At 46.0% G+C, this 19975-nt stretch overlaps 1 protein-coding gene across 3 annotated transcripts in view; it reads right to left on the bottom strand.

The window, feature by feature from the left end:
• Positions 1-19975, bottom strand: part of TTI1 (TELO2 interacting protein 1) — a 41623-nt gene that overhangs the window by 9856 nt on the left and 11792 nt on the right. Inside the window, exons 2-7 of one of the 3 annotated variants that reach the window (XM_036419863.2) lie at positions 15828-18162; positions 11207-11413; positions 8553-8701; positions 5333-5473; positions 3163-3367; positions 2788-2875 (exon numbers count right to left, since the gene is read on the bottom strand). In XM_036419863.2, coding sequence (XP_036275756.1) covers positions 2788-2875; positions 3163-3367; positions 5333-5473; positions 8553-8701; positions 11207-11413; positions 15828-18162 — 3125 coding nt within the window. Of the gene's footprint in view, positions 1-2787; positions 2876-3162; positions 3421-5332; positions 5474-8552; positions 8702-11206; positions 11414-15827; positions 18163-19975 lie in introns of those variants that run through there. The other 2 variants (XM_045574678.1, XM_045574679.1) reach the window with 2 other exon arrangements.

Raw genomic sequence — 19975 nt, 5'->3', positions numbered from 1 at the left:
TTGCCCTCTATCCCCATCCCTCCCCCAAGTTGCAAGATTTATGCCCCTCCTCACAAGGCACATTCGCTAGATAAAAGCATTAAACTGGAATGGCATCTCCGTTCTTAGCATTTACAGCCTTGGTTATATCAACCACCCCCTGATCAATTTCCATTTCCAGAATTTACAGCCTGGTGTAAAAGCCTGCCACAAAGACTATATTTAATATGACAAATTAAAAAAGCAAACACAGGCTTGGTCATTCTTTGGATCCCGGAAAAGCAAACAGAAGGAAGGAAAAACCCAGGCGTGATGCACACCAAGAGGAAATTTTATGGAGCTGCCGAGTTTGCCTCCATGCCCACCCCGGGGAGGCGGCTCCTCAGAGGTCCCGTCAGTCCCACGCAGACCCACCTCCTTTCGGAGCAGCGCCCCCTCACAGGGTCTTCAGCAGCCCTGCCAGACAGATTCGGCAGCTACTTCCAAAGCAAGCAGGCACCTGCCCGGTGCAGAAACCCACTGCCTCAGAGGGAGCGGGCTTCTCACAGCTCTGGCTGCACTGGTTCTGAGCACTGAGCTGAGACCGGTTTGCAACCCTCTGGCTACAGGGCTCCCCACTGGGCCCTGGCACCCAGCACAACAGCCTTCTCTTCTCCCATGAGTGGGTGGGGGTGTCACTGACGGCCGTGTGGGGAGGCAAGGGGGGAGCAGGGGACTGGGAAGGCTTCGGCAGCCATTCAGGTAAGAGATGAGGGTGCCCTGGCCTGACCTGGATGGAGGCTGGGAGGTAAAGAGAAGCCGACAGTTTGAAAGGAGATTCTGTAAGCTTGGTAGACAGGCTTTCACTTCTGAATGGATGTGGGATGTGAAGGAAAGAAGAATAAGGACAAAGAATGGATGGATGGTGCAGCCATTTGCTGACCTTGTTCATCGGTCCCTGCAGCTAGGACTGCTTCAGTGCTAATGGGCCCGCCCACCTCCCTCTCCCCACTCGGTAATGAGCTCACAAAGCAACCAGGTTTCCCATTGTCTCAGGCTTCCTCTCTCTTTAGAGAGCTTATTAATTTTTGAATCAGGATGCCAAATCAGCTCCGGATTGAGGCCACAATGGTGTTTTCTCCTGACTTCAAATAAGTGTGCAGATGATGTATTTGTGAAGCAATCAACCCTGCACTTTCTCACTGCCCGGCCCGGCCAGAGGGAGGTCATCTGACTCAACTCCGAAACGAATGAGCGCCAAGGAGCAAACAAAGGCGCTGCGCCCAAGTGGTCTGGCTGCATTCCCCTCCTCCCCGGCACCTTGAACACCAACTCCAGATGCAGTAAGGCCCAATTCTGGGTTTAACTGGTTTTCATGGCAAAAAAGAAAAAGGAAAGACAATAAATTGCGAAGATTAGTCTGTTTGATGGGTGTAGAAGAAGGAAAATGGGACAGGGGCTGTGAAAATCAGATCTTCGCAACTCTTGGTTGTAACAGGCACACAAAAGCAATTACTTCATTATCTTCTTAAACTGAACTCTAAATCATAGCACATTAGCGTCAGGGACACTGCCTGGGGGAGGACCGTTTTCACCCTGAGTCGGCTCTTTAAAGAACAGAATGGCTGGGGATAAGAAGCTGGCTAGAATGCACCCCTGTGATGGAGAAAGCATGACAGATGCTGGCCCTAGGGGGTGTGATGGGAAAGAGACAGAAAGAAAAAAGGAAACTGGAGGAATCATAAGCAAAAAATTGCAAAGGACAATAAATCAATTCAAAAAGGTACTTCCATCTCTCCCAGGGAGCGCAAGGTTTGTAAGGGAGCAAACGGGCTTTCCTGTTTCACAGTCAGAGCGGCCTTCAGCCTCTCAGGGACCAAGACTACTCCTACCCCCCTCTCCCCCCTGGAAGCTCAGGGACAGGATTCCAGAAGCCCAGGGAGTGGGCAGGCAGTTTCTTTGCTCCAGCATATGGAGCTGCAGGGACAGTGTGCCAGGCTACACAGCCAGCTTTTGCCCCAGCAGCTGGCACTCAGGGGATGGCAGTCCCAGGGTGCAGGCTGCTCCCTGCTGAGAGGAAAGCTGGAGAAAGGGGGCCAGAATGCATTTTGGATCCCAAGTCTGGGGAACGCTGCTCTGCTCAAGGCTTTAGCTTTTGAGAAAAACCCTTTTGGACTCCAGGAACCAGACGTAGCTTCTTCCATCAGAGGTGGCACAGCTGTTCTTGAGTAAGCAAGACTTTTGGAAATGAGAATCACACAATTTCAGAGTTGGAAAAGGCCCTTTAAGCCATTAACCCAGTGGCTTTTAACATGTCATGGTTCACAGACTCCGATGGTAAGGACACCATCGAGAGAGAGGCTGGTACGTGTCTGCTTGCACACACACAATTTTGCATATAATTTGTGCGGATTCATGACACCCTGATGCCCACTAAGACGCTCCCTGGAGTCAAATTATGCCAGATCAGTAACCCACCCTTTCCTTTTGTAGATGAGGGAGCCGAGGCCCGCAGAGGTGCCAGGGTCACCTGATCATGATAAGCAGGCCTAGAAGCAGATCTCCCTCCAGCCAGGAGAGCCCTGCCCCTCCGGCACGCCATCTTCCCGCTCTCCGCCCGGCAGCGTTGGTGCCGACGCTGCAGCAGAGGAGGGAAAGGTTACTTGCAAAGAGAAATGCGTCCAGTAAAGACGTGTCTCTAGAGGTGGCACAGTTGAAGAAATCACCTTCACCTACAAGAGCAGAGATGCCTCAACTCTGCGTGCCATTAGCAAATCATATATAATTTAGGACAAACGTAAAGAGACGCGGGTGATTAAGCAGACGTACCTCCTGGCAGCCTCTTGTAATTTCACGGGCTGTTTGGCGCTGAGGTAAATCAGGCAGGCATCAGCCACTTTATTCAGGTCACCCTCACCTGCAGTGAGGAAAAACAAAACGAGTGCTGGCCCTCGGATTTCATTTGGGACAAGCAATAGCCAAGTGCCGTCTGGGGAACTGGACAAGCTGGGCAAGAGGACCTGGGCTCTTTACCTCGCAAACAACACAAAAACACCGGAGTAAGTGGATAAATGAGGTCAAAGTAAGACGGAAGCATGTACACATGAAGGGAGGAGAGGAGGGGAGCGTGGCTAAGTGGACGGTGCAAGGGTGGGTGTGGGACAGAATGCAGAGTGTGTCCAGGTGAGCCTGGCTGGTACCTACCTAGGTCCAGTCTCTCGCAGAGAGGGCCCAGGCCCTGCAAGACGGCCAGCTGCAGCTTGAAGGCCAGCGTGTGGGAGTAAACTGGTCCGGCCCGGGCACTGACGGGAGCCTGGGAGACTAAGGAGCCAGCCAGCTTTGGTAGGACATCTTTGCAGAACCGGCTCCGGAGGAAATCACCACATTTGCCTCCGAGGGTGCGCAGAACCTGCAGAAACAGCCCTAAGCTGGTGTCTGAACATCACCAGGGCAGCAAGAGAGCTAAAGAGCGCTTGGTAATTCAATTTCATCTGGGTCTATGCTTGGGAGGTGGGGTGTGGGGGTGGGGGGGGAGAGGGGAGGGAAGGAATTACTGCTGTTAATTCCTTGCTCATGGTTTGTGATTCTGACAGTTATGAATTCAGAGGTCTCTGCTCCCACAAGGTATGGCTGCTTCTATTCATAAATACAGATTACACAGAGAGTATTTCATAGGAATCTTGAGTTGAATGAATATGATTAATCCCTTGATTTTCCTCCCTCTTTTGTAAAAAAAAAAAAAAAAAAAAGCCTTAAAGCAGTAAACATAGATCATCCCTTGAATCTTCCTAACATCTCTGGAGAAATGATTTGTGTTTTTAACTGTAACTGGCTGAACAAATAGAAACACTGAGGCTGGCTGCTGCCCCGTGTGGGCAAGGAAGGGCAGTGGCTGGCTGAGGTCCTCTGGCTGAGGGAGGGCAGAGTCCCAGTGGTCAGGCCGACTTGGAGTTCCTTCTGTTCCACAGCATAATCTCTTATGTACATCACCCTCATCCCATCGTTCACAACAGGCACTTTCTCTGCATGTCTCATTTTAAACTTTCTCTAGCAGAACATATTGAAACGTTTTGCCCTGCTGCACAAGACTGAGTATACAGGATAACGGGAATTTCTTTAAAAATCGGTAAGCAAGGCATAACCAGCACAGAGTGTTTGCCGACTTTGCAGAGAATAAGGCGCTACTTCGGGGCCCTCGGCTGGGCTGCGCAAGGCCTGACAGACCTCGGGTGTCATCAGCGTGTCTGGCAGCGGGAGAGCAGTCTCTGTGACAGCACACAGGTCTTTATGTGTTTTCATTTTCCTACCCTTGCTGTCATTTCAGATAACCCATTAATTTTCATAAAGGAAAGCAACCCATCTGAATAAGATTTAGCAAGATCTCCCTGCCCCTTGCCTTCTCTTGCTCTCTCTCTACACACACAGGTCATTTCTTGTTTTATTTTTGAAAAAAATATTAGCAATTGTATAGGTTTTAAATGTAGGCTTGTGTTTTCATCTGGCATATGCTAAAGAATCTTACAGAAAACCAAATTATCTTTGCCAAGTATCTTAGTTGTGTTCCTGGCTTCATTTTTATATTCCTCGTCTTGCTCACCTACCTCTAATTTATATTACCTTGCCATGGTAAATGTATCTCTGTAGGTTGCCTTAAGTGCTTTTTAGAACAAGAGAGAATATACATAAATCAGCTAAAATATGTGAGCTAATACAAGTCAAACTAAGTCAGGGAGAACAATAACTTCCATGTATGTAGGGCTTTACATTTTTCAAAGCATTTCAACCAGCAGCCCCATTTATCCTTGACAATAGCACTATGAGGAAGATGGGCCAGGTGTTCCTAAGCCCAATCTGAAAATGGGTGGTCACTGGCTTTGCCCAAGTCACTCGGCCGGCAGAGGATGCCCATTACTAGCACCAGATCCCTTCACCTGACGCTTGTGCAGTGCAGAGAACATGGCGAGAACTCACAGGTGTTTGGTTCTAGCACTTTAGCTGTGTGATCTTGAGAAAACTTCTTGGCTTCTCTGAGCTTGTTTCCTCCTCTGACAAGCATGGGGATGATAATATCTACATCACAAGGTTGTTATAAGGAGATGAGCTCATGTATGGGGAAGTGCCAAGCACACTATAGGACACACAGTAGGTGCTCAATAAATACCGGTGGCCCTATCATCCACTAGGTATCCCTGCTTCAAATTCAGAAGGAAACTGACTTTTATTTTCCTCCTTGTGCTTTTCTGATTTCTGGTGCTTTCTTCCAGGTGTATTACACTGCAACCAGATACAAAGAGAACCGATCCCAAAGGCACTGGTGAGCCCTGTGCTTACTCCCCTCTGTCCCCACGGCAGTAGGGGGCCGCCAGGGCAGTACCTTGAAGGCTCTGAGCACTGCCAGGGGGTCATCGTTTGTGAGTCGGCGTACGAGCGGGGGCCAGGCCCGGTGAGCCAAAGGGAGGAGCTGGTTCCGGTGGGACTGCAGAACGACCACACACAGATCCAGCACATCCAGGACCTGGAAGGAAAGAGGGCATGGCTTCAGGAGGGAGGACAGGCTTGAAACCAGGGTAACCAAGTGCCCATTTTATTTTATTTTATTATTATTATTTTTTAATATATTTTTTATTGATTTTGTACAGAGAGGAAGGGAGAGAGATAGAGAGCCAGAAACATCGATGAGAGAAAAACATCGACCAGCTGCCTCTTGCACACCCTCTACTGGGGATATGCCCGCAACCAAGGCACATGCCCTTGACTGGAATCCAACCCAGGTCCTTTCAGTCCCCAAGCCAACGCTCTATCCATTGAGCCAAACCGGTTTCGGCACCAAGTGCCCATTTTAAAAGAATAACATTTAGAAGCTCATTAGTTGGCTAAATATTTACTGAGCTCTAAAAACATGCCAAGCATGGCTAGGTACCGGGTGGGGACACTCAGGGACAAAAGGCATATGCTCCCTTGCCTTCCTGAGGCTTGGCCCACTGCAGAGAGATAACACCCAGGCCAAGGGTGATCTCCACCTGCGACAAGTGCGAGGAACGGACTCGTAAAAGGAGACACACAGGATGAGTAGCAGCTGGTCATGTGCACAGAGTGCACCAGCGTTCCTAGAACCGGAAACAGTGACGAGGGAGACTCCTCTGCAGTGGGGGAGCTAGCAGTGCGTAGGTGCTGAGGCAGCGCAGGGTGGAGCAGAAGAGGGCAGGTAAGACGGGGCTGGATAACCTATTAATGACACAGGTGTCATGTTAAGGATTTTTCACTTTGTACTGAGGGCAGTGGGGAGCCATGAGAATGTCTTAAGCAGGAAAGTGGCAGGATACAATTCATGTTTTAAAAAGGTCATTCTGGCTGCTGGGTGGAGAAGGGACTTGAAGTGGGAGAGAGAAGTAAGGAGGCCCTTGAGGAACACATGTCACGAGAGGAGGAAAGTGAGGTGGCCATGTAATCGCGGCGGCGAAGTTACCTGTTTTGGAGATGAAATGGTTTAAACTGCTGAAAGACCCGATACTGGGGAGATGAAGAGAGGGATCTTAGAGCTGTTTGGGTTCAGACTTAGCAACTGAAGAGATGCAAGTGCTGCCTAATGAGACAGGAATAACGGAGGAGTGGAATCGAGAGGTGAGGTGAGAGCAAGGTCTGTTATTCCTAATGGAGAGGCCAAGCAGGCAGCTGAGATACAGTCAATCTTAGAAGAAAGGATTGGGGAGCCTAGATGTAAATCACATTTTTACCTTCCTGATCCCTCATCTCTCCCAGCTCACTGAAAGCAGGTGGTTGCCTTCAGTCTCGTGGGAGTGGTCAGCCCACAGGGGGGGCCGCCTCCACAGAGCCGGTGAGGGCATGTTCGAGTCAGAAAGACTGAGGGAAGCCTGTCAACTTAATGTTAAGCAGTAAACCTTATATTAAGTGCCTACTGTGTGCTTGTCACACTGAGACTGGAACAGGAACAAAGAACAAAAGAGGAACTAGAATAGGAGAAACTCAGTCCACAGTGAAGAGCACACAGTGGAAAGGGCATTGGTATCACCACTGGCTTTGAACTTGAGTTCTGTTATTAACTGGGCAAGTTATGCCATATACTTCAGTGATTTAGACACATTTTCCTCCTCTGCCTGGAATGTTCTTCTCTCTGCCTTTGCCCCTTTGCATGGTTGGCTCCTTTTCAAGCTTTTAAGTCTCAGTTTAAATATTACCACCTCAGAGAGAGGCCCTCCTGATAACCTGGCCTAAACCCCAATGTAAGGTCTGCCTTACAGGGCTTGGTAGAGTAACATGTTTACTACACGGGCGAATTACTGTTTTCTATCACAGAACTGCTTATTACCTTCACAGCATTTCCTCAACCTCTAAGTGTGCGCCTATGTATCGCCTCTTTCCCTACAAGAGTCAGGAAGTTGCATGACCATGTCTGCTTCACTTCCTTCTATACGCCCCCCGCCTGACCTGTTGTAGTCCTCAGTAAGCATTCAGTGAATAAATGAATGAATGAGTGTGTATGTCATATGGAATGCTGTTTTGTATTTATAATTGATAATCCAGTGAGGTAGGCACTATCATCTCCATTTTACAGATGAAGAAGTTGAGGTTCAAAAAGGTGAATTAATTACTCAAGGTTATATGGCCAGTAAGAGGCAGAGGCAGGATTTGAACACCTGTAGTCCTGACTCCAGTGTTCATGCTCTGAGTAACAATGGTGTGTACACAACTGCTACAAGGTCTCCAGGAAGGGGAAGACGGATGGATCAACCAGACACTGCCTTGCATGGAGCAAACACTGGAAAAGCACCTCCTGAACAGAACAACAGATGCATGCTAAGAAGTGCCTCTGGGAAGACTACACAGATTCCACAAAACACGGAGGCTGAGGTTTGAGAGAATCTGTGGAGCAAGGTTTCCCGGCCCACACCTCTGCGCAGGGCAATGTGCTCTCATCACTCCCAGTAACTCATCGAGGCAGCTGTGCTCACTCCTGCTGTGGGTGGGGAGGAGTGGGCCAGGCTGTGTGGTTTTCCTTTGGGTACTGAGATCTTCCCCCAAATGACTCTGAAAGCTCAGACCCCAATGCCCACCCCTCTGCACCCCACTGTGCTGTTGTTGGAGTCACAACTGCACAGTTTAAGTCCTTGCTGACGGGATGCTGCTTGGGAAGCTACCAGCAAAGGAAGATGTAAGATTAAGAACAGCGCTGGTGTTTTTCCTGGGATGAGAATAGAAACAGAATGGAGATAAGGGCCGGCGTCAGGCTTGGAAGAATGACCATTCCTTTCAAGTTCTGAAACCTACAACTTTCATAAAGTCAGCTCAGAAAATGACATCTTTTCCAAAGCCTATGCCTTTTTTCCCCTTGGAAATCCAATGACTCCCCCAAAATGTTGTGGGTTGTTAATTCCACAAAGGGGACTCAGCTCCTTCTGGCAGCTGAGCCAATACAGAGAGACCTAAGAATGTCTCCCTGCAGATCCATTCCTCCTGCTGGCTTCTCTTGGCCACCACACGTGGACCAGGAGATAAGGGCAGCTACTTGCTCATCCCTGCAGTTGCTGCCATCCTCACCACGCCTTAGTGAATGCAGGAGAGGGCTGCACACTGACCTTCAAGCGGATTTTCAGGCTTTTATCTGACAACAGGTGGATACAGCGCTCCATCACGTCGGTGGCTATTTGGATCTGCAATGGCAGTGGGGGCTCCACATGGGGACCGGTGTCATTCTCGTCCACTTTGGGAGGGTCTGACTGCTCCTCTGGAAAAAGACAGTATTTTATGAGCAATGCCCAACTTAACTTGATCTCTCAAGGACTTATGAGGGAAAATGTCTAGAAACTAATTCTAAGGAAATCGTGTTAAATTTGGGTTAAGATATTCACCAAGCATTAACTGTAACAGCTAACTCAGGGGGGATGGTTTTATAAATCTTGGGACAGCCAGAGAATAACATGTTATGAAGACCCTAAAATTTGTGTTTACCAAGAGCTTTAACGACAAAGGAAAGTACTTATGAAATAACGTTGTGTGAAGAAGAGAAAAGCAGGATACAAAATTGCACACATTGTGAGCACTGTTATAGAAACTTTTATATAAAGTTGGAAGTACCACAAAATATGAACAGAAATGGGTCAGGAGGTAATAGATGAGCTTTACTTTTTTTCTGTACCTCTGGTCTTCTCTAAATTTCCATGAGTAAATATTTACAATAAAACCCTAAGAGAGCAAGGCTCTAATATGGAGTCCTGAAGCTGCACCATTCCCTGTGACCTCTGGTTCTTTCCTCTTTCTTCTTGGTTCATTTTTTGACCAAAGGGGGTATATGTCTGTCTTCACCACCAGCCTTTAAGATTTTTTGATCTCAACAAAAAGACTCGAGAGCTTCCTGAAAACCAGGCCAAAATCCCTACCCTGAAAAAGTCTCCTCTATTTACATAGACCATTTACATAGACCCTCCAGCCTCTCCCCCATTACCAGCTGTGCTCATCTCCATTAAGCTGAGCCTGGCTCCCGTAACTTTTCCCCATTTCAGTTTCCTCTGCTGGAAAACAGAATCTTACAGTAGAGGCCACACGTGTCTCTAACAGATGCTGAAGTGATACATGAAAACGCATTTGTACAATGCTTGGATTTCTTGGAGAAAGGGACCTCAGAAGCACACGGTGGTTTTATTGTGGTTAAAACAAAAACCGCATGTCAAACAGCATTGAGCCAAACATTCTTCATAATGCCAAGTGTGTGGTGTGTACTTGATGAATGATAATTGTAGGAATGATAAGGCTGTACTTTTCTTCCCGGAGTAGGTTTTGTTGTTTGAAATTCACCTATTGCAGGATGTTACTTGAGGGATGCGAATGTTTCTGTTACTGGGAGGAAGGTTTGATTCATTCAGTCTATTCCTAGGGAACATCAACTAGACCCAGAAGATCCTAATCGTGAAAGAATGGATTCACTGACACTGCTAGGATTTCAAACAAAAACGGCAAATCCAGATTACAAGGGATCAAGCTGCCTCCCCTTCTTCAGGTTTGAGCAAGAGGTGCAGTTCAGGAAAAGAAGGATTGGGTTGGCTCAAGAAACAGAACGGAGAAGAAAAACGGATAGATTTCTGATCAGCAAACTTTGTCCTTGGGGAAACCAATGACTCAATTCTGCATAAATCATTACTGGGGCCCTGTGATGCTGCCCTGTCATTTAGTAGGAATTTGTTGCTTAGTTCATCAGAGCCTCAGAGAAGAAATAGAAAAAAAAGAAAAAAAGAAAGAAAGAAGAAATCTGCTCGATTCCAACCTAACAAACTATTTGGGACTCAGTTGGATTTAGGACAGTTCTGAGACCACCAAGCTCATTATAACTTGGTATTTTATATTTGCAGAGGAGATTCTAATAATTTATTAATCCCTTTGTGACCTGAAGCTCCAGATTGGGCTTGTGAATAAAACAACAGGCCAGAGCTTCAGCTAGCCTAAACTGCCTTCTTTATCATATAAATTGGTAAGAAAAACACTGAACCTTCCTCCCACCGATAAACAAATGGACAAGCATATAAGTAGACAATGGGCATAAGTAAAAGAAATTGTCAGGAAAGAAGCTTAGAGAAAGATGTTTAACCTTTCCACTAATCAGAGAATGCAAAGTAAAATAACAAGAACCATTTTAATTTAGTAGGAAGTAAAACTGGTGATAGCCAATGTTGGCAGGATTATGGTGAAACCAGTATTAATTCTGCACTGCTGAAGGGAAAGTGTAAATTGATACAACCTTTCTGGAAGGCAATTTGGCAAGCATAAAATAATGTTCATATCTTTGACCCAGAAATCCCACTTCGGGGATTTACAAAGAAATTTGCAAAAAGAAGGAAAAGGTCACAAGCACAGAATCATCCGCTGCAGCTCTATTTATTAGAGTGAAAAGCTAGAAGCAACCCTAAACTTCCCACAGGGAAATGGATACTTAGTAGCAGCTATTAAAACATTAATTATTAAAACTCTACAGCAGCATGAAGAGTTCCTTATTATAAAACTAAATGCAAAAAGGGCATACTGCATTTAAATAGGTTGCAACCATATGAAAATAGGTTTGCAACAACAACAAAAAAGAATGGAAAAAGATTATACAAAAAGTGAGAAAGCCTATGTTAGAAGGTGGCGTTATGAGTGATTTTTTAAAATTCCCAAACCTTCCATAATGACCTTTCATTGTTTTCACAATAATCTGCTTCAAAAAGAAAAAACCGGCTGAGCCCACATAAATTATACTTACCTTCCTCATCAAACTCCGAGACATTTCCATCTGCCACATCCTTTTCCTTGAGGTAGTTCAGCAAAAACTGTTCAATGTCTTCGGCTGTGGTGATGTTCTCAAGTCTGTCCTGAAGAGCTGTTGTTCTTTGGCTCAAATGACTTCCCTCCTCCCCTGTACTTTGCTCTTGGAGTTGTCCAAGATCACTTGTATCTGGGAACCACTGGGCTGTAAATAAAGTGTTAGAACGGTCACTGACAACAGTCATTAATTACTTATAAGTAGCACTAGAGGCTGGTGCACAAATTTGTGCAGGGGTGGGGCCCAGCTGGCCCATCCCGATCAGGGCCCATAGGGCTGGAGGGAGGGGATGAAGGAGGTTGGCTGGCTGGCCCTGACCCCTGGTTGAGTTCCAGTTAGCCTTTTATTATATAGGATAAGCTCTCTGCCATGGTCTGCATGGCCTCCGCATGATCCGGCCCTTACCCTTTTCTCTAACCTCATCTCCTAACCACTCCCAGTTGCTGTACCATCTTCCAGTTCTCCAATGTGTCAGGTGTTTTCCTGTCTTAGGACTTTTTAAAAAATATATATTTTATTGATTTTTAACAGAGAGGAAGAGAGGATAGAGTGTTAAAAACATCGATGAGAGAGAAACATTGATCAGCTGCCTCTTGCATATCCCCTACTGGGGATGTGCTCGCAACCAAGGTACATGCCCTGGACCGGAATTGAACCTGGGACCTTTCAGTCTGCAAGCCGACGCTCTATCCACTGAGCCAAACTGGTTTTGGCTGTCTTAGAACTTTTGAATATACTGTTCTTGCTGTCTAGAATATTTCACCCCCATGCCAACACACTTTTCATGTTTCAATACAAATATAACTTGACAACTAACGCCATCCCTTGACCCCCCCCCCAATCTAATGTAGGTCCCTTCTATGTTGTCTTACGTAGCACCATGCTCTCTGCTTTCATAGCAATTCATCATGATTTATAATTATATTTACTTGTGTGTACTGTTTAGTATCTGAATCTCCCGTTAGACTCTATGACCCATTGATCACCACTGGATATCCAACGTGCCCAGCACAGAATGGGTACTCAAAAGTATATGCTGAATGAATAAATATACTAGATTGGAGAACATAGTGACAAAATCCTGAGTACAAGAGACACTACTCATTAGCAAAAGACAGGCTCTATAGAACCTTGAGAATGAATGCAGGCTCACATCTGTACTAGTATTTCTGATATAAAATGCTTCCAAAAGCTGCCATTTCTTTCTACATCTATTTCTTCTTCAGTGATGCTTCCGTACTTCTGATGTGTCATCAGAGAATAAGCCTTAAACGTCACTGAGCCAGTGATTTTCAAACTGTGCCTTGAGGAACCCTAGGGCTCTACACACGTATTTCTGGGTCACAACAGGGAGGTCAAGAGATAGCAGGCTAGCCAGGTGGGCCCAGGGTTTCCAGCCCTTCTTTAACCAAATCAGCTCTAATTTCAACCCTGGGACTTACTACTTAAAGAGTGAGAGAACAAGAAAAGCCTTTGGCCTGAATTTTCACTCTCCTTGAATAAGGCAGCAGGGAAAAAGTCTCTGATAACCTTTAGCACTTGCTAATCTCCTATCCATCACGGAGCATCTGCACAGAGCAGAGCAACAGCAGGTGGAGGTGCCAGGTCAGGCAACTGGGAGGAGCAGAGAGCAAATGCTGGAGATGAGAGCCTTCAATCTGGAAGTTTCTATATGTTGGGGCCCAATGATCCCATTTCTTCAATGCCTCATCCCAGACACAAATCAGGCCCATGATGTACCGTAAGGGATTGCATTCCCAACGAGTCAGGACACAGCACTCACACTGCTAAAAGCAGACCAGTTATAAAGATTATTTTCTAGATTTAAGTCTAGTGCCAAACATTAAGAAGTCTTTGCTCACAAATGGCTTTTCAACATATGAAATGAAACTCAACCTCACTCCTAATGCAAGTTAAACTATAATAAGGTGCTATTTTTCTCCTAGTAGATTAGCAAAGATAAAAAAGCTGGGTAATATATAGTGTGGGTGAGGCCGTGGCAAAATTGGCACTCATACATCACTGATGGGAGTTTAAATTGGCATGAACTCTTTGGAGAGCAATTTGATACTCTATCCAAAATTTAAATGTAATACTCTAAGCCAGCATTTGTCTTAGGAAGCTTACCCTACTGATATACTTACCCATGCTCAAAATGAGTTATGAAGCTATTCACTGCATTTTTTATTTTTGTGGTGGCAAAAAATTGGAAACAACCAAAATGTACACCAAGAAAGAATGCTTAAATAATGATGCAGCCATACAATAGAATATTATGCAACCATCAAAACAATGTGGCAGCTCTGCATGTACAGATGTGGCAAGTCTCCAAGTGCTGAGGCATGTGACACGGATGCTTTCAAAGCCTTGTTTTGTTATGAGTAAATAATCAGCCAACCAATAGTTGGTGCTTAGGAGTAATTTAACTGATGATGGCTCTTGCCCTCCCTTTGGTACCGAATGCTTTTTAGTTGATGCTGATGAAGCACTGTGTTTATGGTAACTCAGTTTCCTAAAAAAAATGTCCTTGTTCCTTTTAGGACCTTTAGGAAGTTCCTTGCGACCACACTTCTACTTCCATCTTAAAAGAGTGTCCATCAGTTAAGACAACTGGATGACAAAACAGAAATGCCAGCATCTAGTGCTACTAGATAATTCCTTACTGTGACTGATCAGTTTTCAGCACTCCTTACTGCTGAGAATGCAGTGTACTCTGAGTTATCTCAAAAGTTGCAGAAAAGCTAGCCCCAGTTGTGCTTCTTTTCCTAAGATGCTCTCAAGTCAACCTTACCCACCCTGATTTTCCTCTCTGCAATGGAGACACCCTCCTCCTCTAGTTCAATTAAAAAAAAATTGCTATACAGAATTCCTCCCTGAGATGACCAAAGACATTAGCACTCCAAGGCAATAATTCAATTTCCAAGGTCCAAATTGAGATAGATCTTGAGAGGATGGATATATTTAATAGGTCTTTTCTTAATATATTTTTTAAATCTCAAATTAATATGTAGTCAAGTTCCCCAAAGTACTAAAGGGTGAAGTCTGGAGTGTATTTGGACCATGGAAGTCAGCCACAGTCTAAAAGGTACAAGCAGTTGGCTCATCTTCATAGTTTCCAGGAGGGCGGGGACTAGAGCAGGGACTGGTCATGACTGACAGCCCAGGGACTGGTGCAGTACACAGGCTTTCCAGTGGATGCAAAATAAAATCTCAACTCCTCCCCTGGGCCTAAGCCCCTCTAGGATTTGTCCTTGCCCGCCTTTCTAATGTCACCTGTATCAGTCTCTCCACCATGACCTCTCTTCTTGTCTCCAAGATTCCAAACCCTTTCTTCTCTCTAGGCCTTTCCACCTGCTGTTCCCTGTGCCTGAAGATTCTTAAAAATCATAAAACAAAACAAAACATGTACTGGTGGGCCTTTCTCGGTCTTCAGGTCTCAGCTTTAGTGTCACTTCCTCAGAGAGGCCCTCTTTGAACACTTACTTTTATCCAAAGAGCATTTCTCTTCTTAAAAGTAGCCCGTCCCTGTTCCTCTCTTATATTAAGTTGCCTGTTTCTTCACAGGGCTTATAGGATTTTTAAATGAGTTTAGTGATTTGTTTACTTGTTTATCATCCCTCCTGAAGCAGGAGGAAAGTTCCATGAGTTTATTCGTCTTTTTCACTGCTGTATCCTGATTACTTAGCACAGTGCCTGGCATATGGCAGGCATTCCTTATTGAATGAATGAATAAAAGATCATTTACACTACACGTGAATGTTCATGAATGGAGGGATGAACAATGGAAATGGTATCAGCTATAGGCCAGAGGACTGTCCTGTTTCCCTCACCTTCTGGGAGAAACTTTCTTACACGGTCTTGGCTTCTCAGCAGATGAGGTCAGTGGCCTTTATATCTACTTTGGAGGCTATTAGCAGTACTGAATTAAGCACTAGAGCTATACTCTTTGGATAAAAGGGACTCAGGTATATGGCTCATTTTTTTAAAAAGTGTTTCTCATTCAAAGATGGTCTATCCAGTTGAGGGATTCTTTTTTTCGTAAAATCAAAAAACTTTTTTTTTTTTTTTTTTTTTCATTTTAATGGTGGCTAACACCTCTGGTAGAATCCGTACAATTAAAATGTCAAAAGAAAGTTTATAGGCCAGCTCTGTCCAGTATGGCAGTCGCTAGCTAGATGTGGCTATTGCATAGATGCTGCTCATTCTTAAGAACAGCTTGGTATATTGAAAAGAAAAAATCACAAATCCTGTTTTTCTCCTTATTAACTGTGTGACCCTGGCTAAGAAGGATCTCACTGAGCCTTAGCTCTTATCTGCAAAACAAAAATAACATTTACATTTAGTCTACAGGGTTCATGTCCCCGGCACAGAGCAGGAGCTTAATAGATGGTAGAGATTATTAAAAGTATGTGACCATAACATGTGGAACTGGGTACATTCAAATAATATTCAAATAACGTCCTCCACAGCATAACCACAAACAAACAAACAAAAAAAGGTTAAGCAAATAAGGATACTAGTCCTCCCCCACAAACAGCATTAAAAAGGGCTCTCAGTGTACCTAATGCTGCCAGCAGAGCGTGTAGAACACTGACAAAGGAAGTGGCCCTCTTATCGTAAAATTGGTCCAGGGTGGCCAAGACATCTTGAACCACATCTGCCACCAAGGGAAGCAGGCTAGCATCAGAGTTCCTCAGCATGACTTCCAAGACCTTAGGGGTATGGGGGTGCAGAGACAGATGACGCAGATTTAAAGAGATCCCATTCACCAAATAGTCTGAATTTTGGTTGATCAGTTGCTGTAGGGAGTCGTAGCCACAAGCATGGCAAATGTCCATCATGGCACTGGTAGCGGCCTGGCTAATGAGCAGGGTTTGGTCTCCAGCCTTCTCCAGGACTGGATAGAGGGCTGACATCAAGAGCAAACGGAAGTCTGTTCCTAGCGCATATGCAAAGTGGCCGATCCCTTCCAACTGGATGCATATTTGCCAGATGTTGCTGTTCATGGAGCAGATAGTGGGACTTGGCTTTGAGAAGGCTGGAAAAGATGCAACTTGGCAGGTGTGTGCACCAGATGTGATGGCCTGGAGGCCCGACTGCTTCATAGTTAGCTCCTCTCCCATTTCTTCAGCTTCAACACAAGTGGCCAAATACCAGTTTTCTTGGCTCGTGTATTCTTCAAGTAGAGACGTCACGATCTCTCTCAGCTCCTCTGGGCTTGTTTTAATATGTTTTTCATGAAGATTTTCCACTTCCAGCCCAGCAGCTCCTGCAACCAGTTCGTTAAGGATCATGGCGGCTTGCTTTCGGTAAACCACGGATTCGTGGTACAGGTCCATAAAGTGATCCACGAGCAAATGGAGGTTCCCATAAAAACCAAGAAGCTGACAGACCTGCTGCAAGAGCAGGAAAATCCTCTCGTCAGTAAAGAAGCGGAAGTATCTCCTCTGAATCTGACTCCACGGCCTTGTGGCCGTCTTTGGGGAAGCACTCAGATGATTGGAATTCCAACGCCGCTCTTCCACAATTTTGATGTCAGCCACGTCTAATTCTAGAACTTGGATAAGCGCTTTGGAAAGGCGCTGGAGGTGGGCCACAGAGTTGAGGACAAAGTTCACTTTGGGGCCCAAGAGTTTCAGATAACCGAGTAATAAGGAAAGGGTCGAGAATTTGCCCTGATCATCTTGGGAGTTCATTAGGCGGGGGAGAGAGGTGGCGAGAGAATGCAGGTTTTCTGACAAGATGTCAGCAAAGGCTCTGCTGCCCACCACTACTTTCTGATCTGCAAAATGTCTCAGAACCTTATTGCACTGGGCTTGGACTTCAGGACTCTCGTCATTTAACAGACCCACCAAAACCATCAGAAGGGGTCCAGCCGACTGGACCAGGGACTGACTACACTTCCAAAGGAGGGCCTCCACAAGTTCTATCAGCTCCAACCTCACCTTCCAGTGTGGGTGAACTGAAGCGCACTCAATGATCTTCTTAATAAGAATAGCCAACTTGTCGCCGGTATTTTTTACCCAATCGGCTTCCCTGTGAACCATCAGCTTTGCTACTCTGTCCTCCACCGAGGGCCTTGCTTGGACCTCTGAGATGCTTCTGAGCTGTTCGTCAGCCATGATAAAGCCCACTGTCCTGTAAAAGATCTTCAGGGAAGATACGACAATGCTGTGCCCTTGTTTAAAGTCTCCTGTGATGACCCTGGTCAGGGCTGTTGAGATTCCAGGTAAAAAGGAAGCAAACAAATCCCCCAGCTGCTTTTGCTCAAGCTCATCCAAGGACCTCGGATGGTCGTCACAATCGCACTGCAAGAGGAGAACCTGTAAACACTTTAAGGCAGCGACTTTGATTTGCTTTGACTTCTCCTGTTCTGCTAGGCCTAACAGCAAAGATACAGCAAATCCTAAACGAGGCAGAATGGAGGGCTCATAAAAAGTCAGGATGATGTCCCCGTAGGCCGAGTGCATTAAAGTGCTAAGGCCCTGGATTACCGCCAACTTCAACTCCTCTGACACGGCGGCGGGCTTTTGGGAGCTGGGGGAGTACAGACAGGTGGAGAGCTCTGAGAAGAGTTCCTGGAGAAGCTCCTGTTCCTTCACACATGTCGAGGAGAGCACAAAGGTGAGGCACTCCACCACGCTTTGGATCAAGCGTTCCCTTTTGGGACCTGGTGTCTTCAGGGCAAACCGCAAAGGGAAGAGGATGTACTGCTGAAGCTCCTGCAGGGCCGAGTCGCTCACCGTCCGCAACTGTGCCTGCAGCTGCTCCACGTTCTCCACCGTCTGGGCCTTTGTCAGCTGAACACAGATGGGACGTAAGATGCCAAAGGCCTCCTCAGGAGTGTCAAAAACGGCCATGGTGCACTTCCTCTCACAGAGGAACCATCCTGCAGGTTGGAGGAAGGAAGCAAATACAAAGTAAACTTGCATTCATTCATCCAGCAGACATGTAGGGGAGTCTATGTGCCAATTGCTACACAAGACACTAGGCCAGTGGTCAGCAAACTCATTAGTCAACAGAGCCAAATATCAACAGTACGATGATTGAAATTTCTTTTGAGAGCCAAAACTTTTAAATTTAAACTTCTTCTAACGCCCCTTCTTCAAAACAGGCTCTCCCAGGCCATGGTATTTTGTGGAAGAGCCACACTCAAGGCTCTCGAGCCGCAGTTTGCCGACTACAGCACTAGCGGAACAATGGAACTGAAGAGATGGTTCTATTTTCAGGGAACCCCAGTCTAGTGAGGGAAGAAGATGGACAGTTACAACACAGACTGTTAAGAATTAGGATAGGCCTGTGCTTACAGCCCTAAGTTAATGTGGAAGACCCATCTGTCATAACCCTGGGGAAGCCAAGATGGGATTCACAGGAAGATGCTTGAGCCAAAAGTTGAGGAAGGAATGAAAAAAAATCTGTGGGCTAGTCTAAGGAGTTTGAATTTTAACCTGCCATCATAATGGAGAACCACTGAAGGTTTGTGTGTGTGTGTGTTTAATTTGAGGCATAATATACACACAGTAAATTAGTCTTAATGTACAGCTCAATGAATTTTTATGTATTCGATATGTAGAGATCCATGTAACCACTACCCAAAATAAGATACAGACTACTTCCAGCACCTCGGAAAGCTCCCATTTCCCATTTCTCCTGCCCAGAACTACCATATTCTGACTTCCATCACTATGGATTAGTTTTGCCTATTCTTGTCATGGCGAGGTTTAAGGAGGGGGTGATATGATCAACTTCATGCAGAGAAAAGATGCCCTGGCAGCCAGTAGTAACATGGGAGAAGAACCAGAACTAGGTGAGACTGGACACAAAAGCAAAATGAAAGCGTGGCCAGAGAAATGGAAAAACCAGGAGTGCACATGATGACAGAAATCATGGGAGAAAGAGACTCAAGCAGGATGGAAAGATGGATGGCAGGCAGGCATGCAGGCAATGAAAGGAGACAGGTTTAAGGGCAAGCGAAGGGAGCTGAGCAACTTAATACGAGAGTCTCTTTTCTCTGTGAGGAGAAATTCAAAGTCATGGGCTGACAGTGAACAAGAAGGAGAGTAAGCAGAGGGCTTGAGGAGAGAAAGAAAAGCCTCAAATATTCCCTTTGGGGAAGCAGAGCATGCTGGTTAGACATAAAAGTGTGGCCCAAGGGTACTGAGGACTGAGCTGAAACTGGAGACCATAAATGTGTACAACTGTAAAATGTTGGCATTGGACGAAAGCTTAGAGACCATCTAGCTGGTGGTGTCTCTCTCACTCTTTATTTACTAATGTATTTTTTGGCTCTACTTGCTGAGGGTTCTGAACAGACGATGACAAGCAAGTGTCTCTGCTGCCTCTCCCCGTCTCCAATCCTATGAACTCTATTGAGCCCCAGTGACTAGGACTGGCAGGCAAGTGGTGCTTAGTGTCTGTGGGCAAGACCTGCTCCGCCCAGAGAGCTGGTGCCGAACTGTCTCGCTGGGTCAGGAGAGGGCTCCAAGGCAACAATCAGGTTTTAATACCCTGGAGAGCATGGTCCTCAGAGCTCCATGGACCCCTGCGAGGAAGGGTGATGCTGGTCTCTGTGAGGCTTCCTGAGAGTGTATTTCCTGGTCTCTGTGACACCCCGAAGCCAGGGGAGGGAAGAAGCTGATATATTCCTTATCCCAGGCTAGGAAAAACGCCAGGTGTGAATGCTAGACAGCTTGGCCAGGGACTACAGAC

The sequence above is a fragment of the Pipistrellus kuhlii genome, unplaced genomic scaffold (assembly GCF_014108245.1).
Source record: "Pipistrellus kuhlii isolate mPipKuh1 unplaced genomic scaffold, mPipKuh1.p scaffold_m20_p_6, whole genome shotgun sequence".
Taxonomy (NCBI): Eukaryota; Metazoa; Chordata; class Mammalia; order Chiroptera; family Vespertilionidae; genus Pipistrellus; species Pipistrellus kuhlii.
The sequence above is the reverse complement of the archived record's forward strand: the minus strand, read 5'-3'. Positions and strand labels throughout refer to the sequence as shown.